General features: G+C 46.6%; 1 protein-coding gene across 1 annotated transcript in view; it reads left to right on the top strand.

Moving 5' to 3' along the window:
* Positions 1-16460, top strand: part of PTPN18 (protein tyrosine phosphatase non-receptor type 18) — a gene marked incomplete at its 3' end in the record, with an annotated part of 160080 nt that overhangs the window by 85215 nt on the left and 58405 nt on the right. Inside the window, exons 7-8 of the mRNA XM_082264282.1 lie at positions 3935-3997; positions 14587-14729. Of these exons, the coding sequence (XP_082120408.1) occupies positions 3935-3997; positions 14587-14729 (206 nt within the window). The remainder of the gene's footprint in view (positions 1-3934; positions 3998-14586; positions 14730-16460) is intronic.

Below are 16460 nucleotides of genomic sequence, written 5' to 3'. Positions count from 1 at the left end.
CCTGCAGTTGCTCACAGTGAGGTGCACAACAGCTTTAAGGAAGGTGATCTGCACACAGGAGAAGGTTCAAGATCTTTTTGTGTGCTAAAACATGTATTTTTTAGTCAGGTGACTGTGAAACATTGTATACTCTGTTATTTAATATCCAGCCAGCAGTTGAAGCTCTAGGGTCCCCTTCACATCTACTTGCCTTTTCTTAGATTCTTTTCTGAAAAAAAAAAATTGGTTGGTAATAGAACTCAATAGCTCAAACTAGAATTTATACACTCAAGTTAATGAGTTTCATAGCCCCTACTCCCTTCCTGATCAGAAAACTGCATACATAGATACTTGTACTTACCCAGAAACCGTCTGAAAGCAAACAGTTTCTGCTGTGTTCTTTCTCCTGAAAATCCATAATGCTGAAAAAAATGCGTGTCCCCACAGGGTAGCACTGTGGACAGCAATGTATAATACACTATGCCATGTCCCCTAAATAGTCATAAACATTTGGAAGTTGAAAAGAATAGACATAATTTAAAAAAGTTTTTTCATATACAAGTTTTATTTATAATGCTGTGTGACCCAAGCATTCTGGGTGCTTTCGGCACTAACCCCTTCCCGTTCACAATCTGCAGATTAAAGTAATTGTAAAGTCTCTCTCTTTTTTTTTTTAATACCAAACATGTTCTACTTACCTTCTCTGTGCAGTTGGTTTTGCATAGAGCAGCTCTGATCCTCTTCTTCTTGGGTACCTCTTCTGTGCTCCTGGCCCCTCCCTCCTGTTGAGTGCCCTCACAGCAAGCAGCTTGCTATGGGGGCACCCGAGCCGAGTCACAGTTCCCCATGTCCATTCAGACATGGAGCTGCGACCCGGCCCGCCCCTTCTCTTTCCTGATTTGCTGAATGACTTTGATTGACAGCAGCAGGCGCTAATGGCGCCATGATGCTGTCTCAGCCAATAAGGAGGGGAGTCCCAGGCAGCTTAGACACTGCAAACATTGCTGGATAAAAACGGGCTCCGGTAAGTGTTAGGGGGGCTGAAGGGGGCTGCTGCACACATAAGGTTTTCTTATCTTAATGCATAGAATGCATTAGGAAAAAAACCTTCTGCCTTTAAAATCCTTTTAACTTACCTCAGGAACTTAATATGTACAGTCGGGAGGAAAGAAGGGAAAGGGTAGGCATGACTTGAATTTTGCGACCTTTTGCCACATTTCAGGCTTCAAACATAAAGATATAAAACTGTAATTTTTTGTGAAGAATCAACAACAAGTGGGACACAATTATGAAGTGGAACGAAATTTATTGGATATTTCAAAATTTGTTAACAAATAAAAAACTGAAAAATTGGGAGTGCAAAATTATTCAGCCCCCCTACTTTCAGTGCAGCAAACTCTCTCCAGAAGTTCAGTGAGGATCACTGAATGATCCAATGTTGACCTAAATCACTAATGATGATAAATAGAATCCACCTGTGTGTAATCAAGTCTCCGTATAAATGCACCTGCACTGTGATAGTCTCAGAGGTCCGTTTAAAGCGCAGAGAGCATCATGAAGAACAAGGAACACACCAGGCAGGTCCGAGATACTGTTGTGGAGACGTTTAAAGCTGGATTTGGATACAAAAAGATTTCCCAAGCTTTAAACATCCCAAGGAGCACTGTGCAAGCGATAATATTGAAATGGAAGGAGTATCAGACCACTGCAAATCTACGAAGACATGGCTGTCCCTCTAAACTTTCAGCTCATACAAGGAGAAGACTGATCAGAGATGCAGCCAAGAGGCCCATGATCACTCTGGATGAACTGCAGAGATCTACAGCTGAGGTGGGAGACTCTGTCCATAAGACAACAATCAGTAGTATACTGCACAAATCTGGCCTTTATGGAAGAGTTGCAAGAAGAAAGACATTTCTTAAAGATATCCATAAAAAGTGTCGTTTAAAGTTTGCCACAAGCCACCTGGGAGACACACCAAACATGTGGAAGAAGGTGCTCTGGTCAGATAAAACCAAAATCAAACTTTTTGGCAACAATGCAAAATGTTATGTTTGGCGTAAAAACAACACAGCTCATCACCCTGAACACACCATCCCCACTGTCAAACATGGTGGTGGAACCATCATTGTTTGGACCTGCTTTTCTTCAGCAGGGACAGGGAAGATGGTTAAAATTGATACAGGACCATTCTAGAAGAAAACCCGATGGAGTCTGCAAAAGACCTGAGATTGGGATGGAGATTTGTCTTCCAACAAGACAACAAGACAATGATCCAAAACATAAAGCAAAATCTACAATGGAATGGTTCACAAATAAACATATCCAGGTGTTAGAATGGCCAAGTCAAAGTCCAGACCTGAATCCAATCGAGAATCTGTGGAAAGAACTGAAAACTGCTGTGCACAAACGCTCTCCATCCAACCTCACTGAGCTCGAGCTGTTTTGCAAGAAGGAATGAGCAAAAATTTCCGTCTCTCGATGTGCAAAACTGATAGAGACATACCCCAAGCGACTTACAGCTATAATCGCAGAAAAAGGTGGCGCTACAAAGTATTAACTTAAGGGGGCTGAATCATTTTGCACGCCCAATGTTTCAGTTTTTTATTTGTTAAAAAAGTTTGAAATATCAAATAAATTTTGTTCCACTTCATGATTGTGTCCCACTTGTTGTTGATTCTTCACAAAAAATTACAGTTTTATATCTTTATGTTTGAAGCCTGAAATGTGGCAAAAGGTCGAAAAGTTCAAGGGGGCCGAATACTTTCGCAAAGGCACTGTACATCAAGGGGGTGAGGTGGGTCAAGAGGGCAGTATTTTCAATATGAAACAAAGATCAAAAACACGGGGATATGACCTCAAACTAACTGTAGGAAAGTACAAAACTAATTTCTCAAAGTCTTATTTTACTGAAAGAGTAGTTGATGGGCAGACTTGATGGATCCCTTGGTCTTTTTTTCTGGTATCTCATAGTGAAAGAACATTAAAGTGTATATAAACGTATCCCTCAAATTTTGTTATATAAAACCGCTTACCAGTCCTTATATGTAGCAGCTGCATTGTTTTGTTTTTTGTTTTTTTCAGGCTTTTTTTCTCTTTATTTTTACCAAGTAACTCTTCAAATAACACACCTTCTGTCCCTTCGTGTCTACACTTACAGTATTTCTTCATGGCAGCAACCATGACAGTCATAAAGGCTGATATTGAAACATGTCTCTTTGTTCATCTTGATTACATGGTGGATTGATGGGACTAGCAGTTTACTTGGGAGAGATGAGGTTCTTTGTGTCTTTTTCTTTTAAGCCCACAGAAAATTATAAGAGCATTGCATTTCTGTTAGGATCAACGGGTATTTTCTATACTTGCTGAAAATGTTCTAAGCCGGAAAAGTGAAATGAGAAGGCCCTGTTAACACTTGTGATTAGAGGCAAATTGCGAATTGTTGCTGGCGACTCAGGAGACTTTATGTGAACAGCTGTGGGTGGAAAGTCCTAAACAAAGCAATTAGAGGCTGACAGCCTCTGCATCCAGGCGCGGCTGTTTGCATGTAATCAAACATGCAGCGATTACTTGCGGATGATTGGCCCTGGAAGAAAAGTGTTGCATCCAGGGCTGTTCATCCTCAGGTATTTGTAGCATGTACAATTACATGCGAACAGGTGCAGATAGCTGCAGGTGCTGTCAGCCTCTCATTCCTTTGTATAAATCTCCCGCAAGATGTTTGTAGTCTGCCCCTAATTGGAATCGTGAATGGAACCTAATGCAGTAATTAAATCTTACCAGTTACCAAGGACTGGTAAGCTGTAATGTATTAGGTTTTGTGTTTCCGCCCTTACATATACTTTAAAATTATTTTCCATTTTAGAATTAGGAGATAGCAACAAATAGACTTGACCCAGAATTGATCCCAAATCATCCTAGTTTCTGCTAATATTAAAGTGTTGTGTTTTCTTAGGTGGCGAAGGTCATTGTGAATCCAGAGGTGGTCTTTAGGAACCTAAAGGTGATGTATCAAGAGGTGAGTGTTCTGCTAAGCAGCCTCATAGAGAGCAAGAATGTCCTGGCATAGACCTCTCTCAAACTGGATGGATGAGTAAATCAGCGGTGATGCTGGTTGTGGCCAGTTGTGAAAGCCCGCTGGGTTGAACGAAAAAAAAAGATTAAAGTGTGTACCAGGCTTTAAGCCCCGTACACACTATGAGAAAATTGGGCTACTGTTAAGCCAATTTTCCTCGCTGTTTCACAGTAAGTTAGAACCGAGGATAGAAATAATGTACGAAAATTCTCGTATGACAAAGGCTTTTTTATAGTTGTTTCTGATCATGCGCAGTCTTTTGTATCTGATATTTCTTGTACGAAAACGGTATCAATTTAATAAAAATCGTTTTTTTCTGTTCCCGTAAAAATTTTGGAGTTTGTTCCTTCTGAAATTTTAGTTCGGAAGGTCAGAATCGGCTGTCGAAAGTTGTGTACACTAGCTTCCTTGCCCATACCTTTGTACGGACTTTCTATTTAAAAGCTGGAGGAAGTGTCCATGGACTAAAAGAGTGCCTATCGCCACCCTCACAGTCCATTAAGAACTACAAGCCGCTATGCTCCAAAAGTGATCCTATCCTTTAAAATATTTCTTAAAAATACAGCAGTGGAAATGGGCCCCAAGGCTGGGTTCACACTGATGCAAATTGGATGCGGATTTCCCTGCATCCAATTTGCATGACAGGAGACTATGACCGGCTCTAAATGGAGCCGGTTCACACACCTCGGCCGGCCGCAGTCCGCATTTGGAGGGGGTCCTATGCGTCTTTGGCTCCGAATCAGATTCAGAATCTGATTCGCACCTGAATCGGTGAACAGGGACGCACCCGAACCACTATTGTTACCCGCAGCAAACTTGGCTTCTTGTAATCTATTGCAAACTTTTGACAGACGATTGACAGTCCTTTAGAATGGGACTATAAGTGTCTGTCTCTTGATTGTGTGCTGTGCTGCCTTCTCCTCAGAAAACTACAAAGGCAGGTGGTGGGTCCAGGAAACACTAAATTTTTGGAGACTTGAGTTGGCCATATACTATGTGAATTTTGACCAGTGGGTGAGCTTGTCCACACCACTCTGTCCGACCACCTTCAATTTTTTTATTCGGACAAAAAATTGTCAGCCAAACAGCGCCTGTTTCCAATCTGACAAGAAATTTGGCCATCCACCCTGATTAGCATTGATAGAGGATATTGTTAGATTTATGTCTTTCAGCCCTCTATGGGTCTATGGCCAGCTTTAGACTGAAGGTCATTAAAAAATGAGGATACCAGTCACACCAAGTTAGGTAAATGACAGGATGAAATAGTGTTTTGTGGTTTGCTTGTGAAAAGGTTCGTTGTCATATTGTTTGTCTAATTGCTATCATTGCCAACACACCTAAAACAGCTGTGTGCAGTTTGGAATAAATGACAGTAAAATATTAAGCTGGCTATACATTATACAATTTTCTTGTTCAATTTCCTTTAGATTTCCCTTTAACTATGTAGTGCAAATGCCTGCCTGGTTGCATACAAATTTAAAGTGTTTAGGTTTGTCCTCATGGTTTTGGTAAATGTAAAGGAAATTTGTACAGGAAAATTGTATAATGTATGACCAACCTTAAAGTAGAAGTCCACACTAACACTAAAATCTACAGATAAGACAGCCGACAATGGCTGGGAAATGAATGGGAAGTGACGTTACCCATAGAGTTACTATGAGGCTTCAATTGTTAGCTGCCTCCTTTGCACCCGCCTCCACAGTGAAGACGCCGCTGACAGCTCAGCATGGGACCGGACCAGATCGGCTTCAAAAAAGGTATGTAGACATGGGCTTCTCCCCCCGGAGCTGACAAGGTCTAAGGAGCCAGCCATCCTCCTATTTTCCCCATCCTGTCAGGGATCGCGCCGGCCCGGCGCCTGCGGCCTACCCACTCCATCGCGGCCTACCTGCGCCATCGCGGCCTAGCTGGACCCGGGGACGGTAAGAGACCTCCGTGGCAGTCTTCCCCCTATGGTATTCTATCAGCCGCCAGGCCGGTTGTGCAGCTGAGGATCCCGCTCTCTGCGGGAGGATGTTTCAGGCCGCCGCTGCACACCATCTTGCCGCCCACCCTACACCTACCTTCGGCCCTGAGGAGTCCTGGAAGACCCACCTAGCCACAGGGAATTCACTGGGGGTCCCATCCTCTCCCCCCTGCTTTGTTGCTGCTGCTCAGGGGCACACTCTGCTCCTCCAGATTCCCAATGCTGAGGGAGGCTGTGGCCTGGACAAGGACTCTTTGCTGCTGTTATCCTGTGGGGGGAGGGGGTCCTGAAGCCTGTATACTGGCCCCCTTTCAATTGCCATCTTTACCTGCCTACTACCTCTCAACCCCTGCAAAACATTGCTCACAGACCCTGCAGAGTATTGCTCACAGCCCCTGCAGAATACTGCTCACAGCCCCTGCAGAGTATTGCTCACAGCCCCTGCAGAGTATTGCTCACAGCCCCTGCAGAGTATTGCTCACAGCTCCCGAAGATTATTGCTCACACCCCCTGCAGAGTATTGCTCACAACCCCTGCAGAGTATTGCTCACAACCCCTGCAGAGTATTGCTCATAGCCCCTGCTGAGTTTCCCTCAGTCTGACAAGGGCCTGTCTGCTGCTTCTGAGGCTTCACAGCTACATCCCCATAGCTCTGCAGAGTATTGCACCAGGCCTCAACTCCTTGCCACACGAATACCTGTGCCAGATCATCTGTCTCTCTGCTCCTCTTTTGCTGTGGATTGCTAAGCTCAAATTTATCCTACATTGACAGACTTACACTACCTGCCCGTGTCCTCGCTCCCGTGTGGATTTCATTGCAACTGATTTGAAGACACTGGTCATGTGGTGCTGAGCCACGAGATCATCCGGCTCCAGCAGTTGCGTATTAGTCTAGCTACCACTACCATATATATGTCGGCGGGCAATTCCCACTCCGCCGACCCTTCAGACCTTCAACAGAGCTCTATGCAACGTTACCTGCTGCGCACTGCGCCAACGGAACCCCGCTCCTCTAGACCTGACAAGATGGCGACCGGTCGCGCAGTGGGTAAAGCTAAACCCCCCCTCCACTGTCTCAGCCGGCTTCCCTTGGTGTGGACGCGGGTTGCACGGATCGACCTCCTTCTCCAGCAACGTCCTCTTCCTCATCTCCCCTGCCCAGCTCCTCCGCACTAAATGGGGGTCCGGACGTCCGGGATTGTGGGGGAGCCCTCCAGTCGGAGGCAGCCTCCCTTCTCTCAGCCTTCAGGTTGGACTTCGACTCCTGGGCCTCTAAAATGGAACTCTCCCTGCATGCTGAATTAAATGCGATCCGTCAGCAGATTTCCACTACTGACTCCACTGTTGCCTCTGTCACCGCTACTCAAGAAGCCCATGAGTCCCGCATTTCCGCACTGGAGGCTGCCTCCCGTGACCACCTCCGCCGCCTGCGTCAGCAACAACTTCGCATTGATGACGGCGAAAACAGGAGTCGTAGGAACAACATTAGGATTCAGGGTCTCCCTGAGGCCACCTCTGGCACGGACCTTAAACCTACTGTAAATGCCATTCTCAATCTGGTTCTCGGTAGAGCCCCTACCACATCCATCGAACTAGACAGGGTGCACAGAGTGGGGGGCCCAGGAGGTAGGGGTGATGATCGTCCCCGTGATGTGTTATGTAGGGTTCACTACTATACCCTGAAGGAAGAAATTATGAGGAAGGCTTGGCAACAAGGTCCTCTAGACTTTGATGGCTCCTCCATCCACCTCTACCCCGACTTATCCCGCAACACCCTACACATGCGGAGAGTGGTCCATCCCTTACTGGACTTGCTACGCTAAATTGGGGCCACTTATACATGGGGGCACCCCTTCAGCATCAAAGTAACTTTCAACTCCCGGAAGTTTGTGCTGGCGGATCCTGATCAACTAACCGACTTCTTCTCCTTCCTGGGTCACACTCCGGTGGACATTCCGAACTGGCTGGATCCTCCTGCTGAATGGGTGCGACCTCAGACATCTGGCCCTCTTCCTCAGAGACGATGGCGCTCCCGCTCACGCTCTGCCATACCCAGGAGTGGGGCTAGTCGCCCTCAGTCACCGGAAGCTTGATTACCGCTTATACCGCACACTACACTGACTGTCCTGATGTGACCGGACCCTATCTGTTGACCCCCTGTTTTCCCCCTCCCGCTCTACCATGCTTCTCTCCACAGCTACCAGCATTATCCGTCGGAGACTGACCTTACTTCTGCCCTTCGCTATTGCTATATCTGGCTGGGGTTTGAGGGGGTCGCGGAGTGACCATTACCGCTGAAGATTTCTGGTCCACAAGTTCATAGTTGCTTCTCTGTTCCATGTTATTGGTGTTGCTTGATATACAATGATGATGCTTCTTCTAGTTGGTGACAATTTGTATATGTATTTTTCTCCATATTTACTGCTCATCGCCCCATGGCATCCTGCACTTCCTGTTTTAACCTGCCCTTTCTCCTGCCCTTTGCTGTTGTCCTGAACAGCTGGGGTTTGGGGGGGGGGGGGGGACGCCTGACGCCGCATGATTCTGTTGGATCTTGTCTTATCAGTTAGTATTTCAATTGCTATTGAGTTGTTGATCTGCCATGAGGTTGTAACTTTCACCCCCGATAGCCGCGATTCGGCATCTTTCCCATTCCCCCTGTATTGAGCTCTGTTATTGTCATTTTTCTTTGGTATACTCATAACTGATTCTTTTAGGTCTGCTGTGTTGCCGGACCCACTCATGTGCTTCTAACTCCCTCTTCACATTTCCACCCCCCCCATAGGTTGAGCACGGTTCTGTTCCCGTATCGTATGTAACGTGCGGTGTCCTGTATTCAGGCACCATAGTTTCCTTGGCTCCTTTCCTGGAGTCCCCCCTGTCTACTCCTCAGTGTACCACTTGTTTTTCCCCTTCTTTTCTTCTCTATTTTTCTTTTTCTTTTCTTTTCCTATTTTCCAGGTTTCCATCTACCACTTCCTTTTTCTGTGCCCCGACCCCTTTTTCCGGGCTCGGCTTGCATACCCCTGGTGACCCACTATCCTCTACCTGCCCGCTCACGTCCCACTATGGCCCACACGGTAAGCACTCGCCCCCGACTGACCCTAGGCTCCTATAATGTACAGGGCCTCAATGTAGCTTCTAAGCGGGGGCAAGTTCTATATCATATGCATAAGCACCATGTCAATATCTTGCTACTCCAGGAGACTCATTTTTGCTCCGACTCTATCTCTGCTTGCTCCAACAGATACTACAACTGATGGATACACAGTTCTAATCCGCTTCAGAAGTCCAAAGGGGTGTCTGTGGCTTTTCATAAATCCCTGCCTGTCAGCGTGATTGACCAGGTTGCAGACCCACAGGGGAGGTACGTGCTAGTTAAGTTTGCACTCTGGGGGACGACGTACACGGTCGCCAACTTCTACTTGCCTAACACTAATCAGGTTGCCTGGGCCTTGCGGTACCTTGAACGGCTTGCAAGGTTCACGGAGGGGAGGGTCATCCTGGGTGGCGACTTCAATCTCCCTTTGGACCCGCTGCTAGATACCTCCACCTCTCGGTCATCCCTCTCCTATACGAAGTTACGCGCACTGAAGCGTACCCTTCACGGCATGCGCCTTGTTGATGTGTGGAGAATCCTCCACCCGACCTCTCGGACCTACACTCACTTTTCATCAGCTCATCAGTCATATAGCAGGATAGACTATTTTTTCGTGGATCATGCTTGTCTTGATTGGTCCCCCGAGGATGGCATTGGGACATCGGTCTGGTCCGACCATTCCCCGATTTTTCTCACACTCTCCCCCCCGGATACTCCGCTGAGAGAATGGACCTGGAGGCTTAATGACTCTATACTGGCGACTCCGGGCTGTGTGGACACGATCTCCACTGTCGTTAACCATTTCTTTTCGGACCACGCTGACGACCCTACACCCTCCCTTATCAGTGGGAAGCGCTCAAGGCAGTGCTACGGGGTACCTTTATTCAGATGGGTACCCGGCTTAAAAAAGAAAGATAGGCTTCCATTGCAGCCGCGACGCTAAAACTGCGCGAACTGGAAACGAAGCACAGCCGGACCCCTTCCGATGCCATTCTGGCAGACCTCTCTACGGCCCGCTCCCAACTTAGAGACCTGTATGTGGCCTCCGCCCACACGTTTGACCAGAAAATGGCCCTGCACAGATACAAATCCCAGGATAAATGTGGACGCCCATTGGCTGGCGCTCTCCACCCACGCACTGCCTCTATGTTTATCACCCAGATTCGTGACCCTGCAGGGTCCCTGGCGATGACCCCGACACAAATTGGTCAATCCTTTGCGACTTACTATCAGTCGCTTTACCATATTTCTGCGTCCCTGCCCCAGGGTGCCCCACGGGCCTCCCTCGACGACAAGGCCGCATATGTGTCGATTACCGCCCTCCCATCCATGCCTGATGAAGCAGTATCGGACCTAGAAGTACTGATCTCAGCTGACGAGGTTATAGCGGCGATTGCATCCTCCCCTGCTGGTAAAAGTCCTGGCCCCGATGGCTTTACTGCCAAGTTTTATAAGGTGTTTGGCCCCCTTCTGGCCCCTTTTCTAGCCCGGGTATTTAACTCGATTCCGGACGGCTCTGCATTTCCCCCTCAGACGTTAGAGGCCCACATATCTCTAATTCCAAAATCGGGGAAAGACCCCGCTTCGTGCGCCAATTACAGGCCTATCTCTTTGATTGGAATTGACCTTAAACTCTATGCTAAGATCCTAGCGACCCGACTGAAGCATTTATTGCCGGACCTTATCCATAAGGACCAAGTGGGCTTTGTCCAGGGCCGAGAGGCTAGGGACAACACCCTGAAGACCCTCTTGCTTACTGATTATACCCGCTCCCAAGCTATACCCCTATGCCTGCTGACGGTGGACGCGGAGAAGGCCTTTGATCGCGTGGACTGGCATTTTTTACGTCTTACCCTGGAGCAAATCGGTGTAGGCCCGTTGATGCTAGCTAGAATTATGGCCCTCTATAAGTCGCCTTCCGCTAGGCTCCGAATTAACGGTTCCCTGTCCCCTGCTTTCAGCATACACAACGGCACGCGCCAGGGTTGCCCCCTGTCTCCGCTCCTCTATGTCCTGGTTATGGAACATTTGGCCGTTGCACTTCGCAACAACCCCAATGTTTGCGGACTGACCATTGGCCCCATACATTCTAAGCTGGCACTATTTGCCGATGATCTACTGCTCTACATCACTTCTCCTCAAAAGTCCCTCCCTGCGATCCTGAACGAGTTCCGCAAATTTGGCCTTATGAGCAACTTTAAAGTTAATCACTCTAAATCGGAGATACTAAATATCTCCCTGCCTAACTCAACTCTCCAGCGTATCTCGGATGCTTATCCCTTTAAGACGGGATCATCCTCCGTTCGCTACTTGGGCGTTCAGCTACCTTCTGACCCGACACGACTCTTCGCTGACAATTTTGCCCCTCTCTTCACTAAAACCATATCTGACCTATCCACCTACTCCACGAAATGCTTGTCCTGGTTTGGGAGGATCAATGTTCTGAAGATGGAAGTTCTACCTCGTTTTTTATACCTTTTTCAAGCTTTCAAGCGCTTCCTATCCACATACCTGCCTCCTTCTTTGAGAAGCTACTCAAAGCACTCTCGAGATTTGTATGGCTTCATAGCCGACCCAGCTTAAAATATGCGACTCTCACCCTTCCAAAGTCTAGAGGGGGCACTGGTATCCCAGATTTCGCTCTCTACCACCGGGCGGCGACCTTGACGCGCTTAGTGGATTGGTTTCACAATGCCCCAACTAAACTGTGGGTGCAACTTGAACATCTTCTAGCCCCCTTCGATCTTAGGGCACTCCCCTGGACCCCGGTACATCTCCGTGGCCACACTTCTTCTTTTTTTCGGCGCTTTGACGCGTCAGACCTTACGGGTCTGGGATTGCCTGAATAAATCGGGACGTCTGTCAAGTCCTCAGGGCCCCATGACACCCTTCTTTGGATCCCCAGCGTTCCCTCCGGCGGCCTCGTGTTCCAGATTTGGCTCCTGGAACGCGACGGACCATCAACGGGTATCCCAAATTCTGCGAGCTGACCCGTCCCTGTTGATGTCTCCTACATCCGCCGCCCCCGGTGGTGATCTTGTGAACTGGCTGCAGCGCCGCCAGGCCCTCTCCTATATACACACCCTGCCCTCGTTGACTGAGGTTAGGGGAGACCCTTCGGAGTTGGACTCTATCCTGCTCCAGGATGTTCCCCCTACGCACACGGTGTCTCTCTTATATTCCTTGTTATTGCGTGCCCTCCGCCCTGACCTGCCGACATATACAGCTGTCTGGGACAGGGACCTGGGCCGAACCCTTTCATCTACCGACTGGCACAAATGTTTTGCGATGACCCACTCACTGTCTCCTGCTACCCAAGTTCAGGAGAAGGGGTTCAAACTCCTGAGCAGATGGTACAGGTGCCCTTCCTCGATCGCCTACATTGACCCACTCCAGTCGGACCAATGTTGGTGGTGCACGTCCTCTAGGGGAACACTTATCCACATCTGGTGGGAATGTCCCCAGATCCATGAATTGTGGACTGGAATTGTAGCTCTGTATTGCAGGCTCCAGGCAACCAATGTTCCTGCGACACCGGAACTGGCCTTGTTGCCTTTGTTACCCGGCTACTTCCGGTCGATCAAGAGAGACGTTTTGAGGTTTTTCTTGGCGGCTGTTCGGACGGTGATACCCAGACACTGGAGGACCAAGCACGTACCCTCTAAACTTGAGTGGGCTCTGGAACTGGACCGGCTTAGAGACATGGAAAACCTGTTGGCGCGGGAGGGGGGCAGGGAGGACCGATTCTCTGCTGCTTGGAGGTCCTGGGACATGTTTCGGTGTTCGGACGCCTTTCAGTCCTGGCTCGAGACGTCTGTGCTGCCTGGTGCTGGGGGGCAGTAGTGGGACGTGGGCGGCCCCTCCTGATTTCCTCCGCCTTCTTTGCCCCCTTGGCATACCTCTTTACATTCCCCTGCTTTCTCCCATCCTCTTACCTTTATTCCCCTCTCTGGCTGTACCATTGACACCATAAGGCAATCCTCTCTTGCTTATTTGTTGTTTTTAGGCGCTTCTCAATGGAAAGCCGGGATATTTATCAATGCCTACCACACTTCCCACAATCTCCTCAAGTGACACCAGCCATGAAAGTGTTTATACTGGTGTTGGCCTTTCCTTGAATTTTCTCATATTTATGTTACCACCTGCCACTCCAAGTTGCTGTTTTTTTTTTTTTTTTTGACCTTGTGCTGCTGCCAGGATCTGATGGACCTGGCGGTTTAAGTTCCTTATTTGCACTTATTGATATTGATTGTTGTGTGCACTTACTCACAGTTTACCATATGTCATACCTGAACAATTTATTTCACTGTATGTTTCATACCCCGTGCTTCTCCCCTAACTCTGTAAAACCCTTCTCTTTCAATAAAATAAGATTGAACTAAAAAAGGTATGTATAGCGATTTCTTCTTCACAAGGCTAGATATGTTAGTCTAAAGCCCCGTACACACGTACCGATCGTCGGCCGAACGATCGGCCGTCTTTTGTCCCCGGGCTGTCGTGTCCGCTGAGAAGTGCAAAAGACTGCACACGAATTTTGTCGGCCAACAACAGTCGACTGCAGAAGTGATGTCATGTGATGGTTAACTTTCCCTGTGTTTTTTCTTTTCTGAGCATGCCCAGTCTTGCAAATCTGCTGTCTGTCGGCCGAAATATGTACTGACTGGCGAACAATAGGCCGTTCTGGTGTCGGCATACAAAAATTTTAATGCTTGCACGACAGATTCTGTATGGCCGAAAGTGCGCTGTCGGCTGTCGGAAGCATCATACTAACAAGCCGAAAATCAGCCGATCGGTATTCGGCCGACAATCTGCACGTGTGTACGGGCCTTTAGATAAGATTGTGGATGCCTGTAGATTTAGAGATTTTAGATTTAGGGTGGACTTCTACTTCAAGCCTAGTACACATGGACCAAATGTCAGGTGACATTGGCCGGTTCAATAAATACCCGTGTGTATGGCAACTGGTCCACTCGGCCAGCTTCTGTTGGACATGCATGCTGGAAAACCAGTGGCCAACCTACTCCCGATTGGTGCTCTCAGCCAATGGCATGGCTGGGAGAGCTGACTGGAGCATTCTGGCGGCGGTCCCCCTTGTTAGAACACAATAGCTCAGAGGGAGAGATAGCTGTACTAAAATTGGATTGTTAGTACAGCGGCTCCAGACCAGAGCTGTCAGTTTTTCTTTTGCTCAACCCGCTGGGTTGAGCGAAAAAAAAAACAACTAATGTTGATTACTAGGCTTTAGGCTGCATTTGAACTGTAAAATAGCAGTTCTGGATGGAAAGTTGGTCCAGAGGCATAAAGTAATGCCCATTCCAGCTATCCTAAAGATGAGAAATAAACCAGTTATTTGGGGATGAGCGTTGGAAATGGGATGCATCTATCTTCAGTTTTAAATTAGGCTCTGATTTGCTTTGCACTGGTGAAAAGTCATAGTCTTAGACTGCTGCTTTCTCTACTTTGTAGGAAGTCCGGGAAGTTGGTCACTTCCAGTATATCGCATGGCCTGATCGCGGGATTCCAGACTCTTACACCTGCTTCCTTGAGATGATCAAACTAGTGCGTCAACATCAAGGACAGAACAGCACCCCGATTTGTGTGCACTGCAGGTGAGAGCAATTCTGAAAGAGCTAAAATCAGTGTAACATGTGGGGCCTAGGGCAAAAATTCCTTTGAAAAATTATCAGGTTTGGGATTATGCAAGGATTTCAGTATTTAGTTACTTTAACTATGACTCCTTCTACAAGCTTTTATGAAACTATAAATTAAAACTAATTGCTAGTATATGCTGCTACATCTATATCCCTAATACATGCTACTCTTGTCTAGCTTTTTCCTTCGGTGAGTAATCAATTGCTGCTCTTACTAGTTCATTGCAGGCACTTTTAGGAGCACAGCTAATCTACTAAAATTACCTAATTAGCTGTATTTGTAAAATTTCATTTGAAACATGAAATGTTATACTAGAAATTTACATTTTGGATGTTTGACTTCTAAATAAAAAAAAACTCCTTATTATCTTTATTCATTTTTATGTTCCAACTACCCTCAACGTCAACTGTTTGGATGTATGTTAATCTCACATTACTTCTCCCAGTTTTCAAGTTCATATAACAGCATCAAATAACATAGTCTTCTAATGATGTGCTTTCAATTTTAGTTGTAATAGGGATAAATCATGCTCAGCTGGAGCATTTTGTGATCATGCACAATTAGTTGCTACAATATGCTGCTACATACTACTGTGTAGCGCACCTCATAAATAGATTGTTTCACCAGTGAGGGAATGATTGCTGCTCTTACTAGGTAATTTTAGACAATTTTAGAAGCATAGTTGAACTGCTAGTAGTGATATCAGCACCTTAGTCCTAACTACACTTTCTTTTCTTTAATAATATTATGTACACTCAGGATTATTTTGTGTTATTAACAGATTATACAGTTCCCAGGGAGGCCACCCAGCTCTGAATCTAAAGCCCCGTACACACGATAAGATTATCGAACGATCTGTCGTCCGTTTTTTGTGGCATGCTAGTCTGATGTCGAAAGTGAAGAGGTTATTTTCATACGAATTTTCCCGTACGACAGAATTCTACTTCAGAAGTGATGTCATGTGTTGGATTGATTTGTATGTGTTCTTTCGTCTCTGAGCATGCCTAGTCTTGCTCTTAAGATTTTTTTCCGTCGAAATCTGTACTAATGAGACGAAAATCGGACGTTGTATTACGGACAACAAAAATTTTATAATATAATTATAATCAGCGCAAACCATAAATTTAAAAAATACAATAGTGCACACAAGGCTGCGAACAATCAGTACTGAACACAAAACACCAATAAATAATATTGTTGCGCCAAGTGAATATATCAATCAATGTGTCAAAAAAGGTATTGAATCAAATATCAAATCAATCTTATTAAATCAACTCTATTATAAGTGATATCAAGTGATCTTAATAGTCCCAATTAATAGTGAATGATATAGTGAAATCAAAATGAACAAATCAATCGTCCAATCTTCCCCGGGGGATGAGCCTGCTCGGAGTACGTCGATTCCTGGAGGTGTACAGAGAGCTGTTTATGACGCTGTAAGCCCGCGCTGCTTTAAGTGCTTTTCAATGTAAGTGGAATTTCATCTGTGTGAGAGGAAATAAATAGCCTTATTTAAACAGAGAGCGTTAGATCTTCTTTTCTTTTTACACCGGATTCCTGGTCTATTCGGAGGGATAGCTGGAGGCGGTGAAAGGAAGGGGCATCAGACTGCTATACATTTATCCCAAAGCGTGTTTGACTCTCAGGAGTCTAATCCTAAAGTGAGCTGCTTATCTTGCACCATCCAC

This window comes from Pelophylax lessonae (assembly GCF_965119305.1).
Source record: "Pelophylax lessonae genome assembly, chromosome: 7".
NCBI classification, from domain to species: Eukaryota; Metazoa; Chordata; class Amphibia; order Anura; family Ranidae; genus Pelophylax; species Pelophylax lessonae.
Note: the sequence above shows the minus strand (reverse complement) of the source record. Positions and strands in the feature narration are given on the sequence as shown.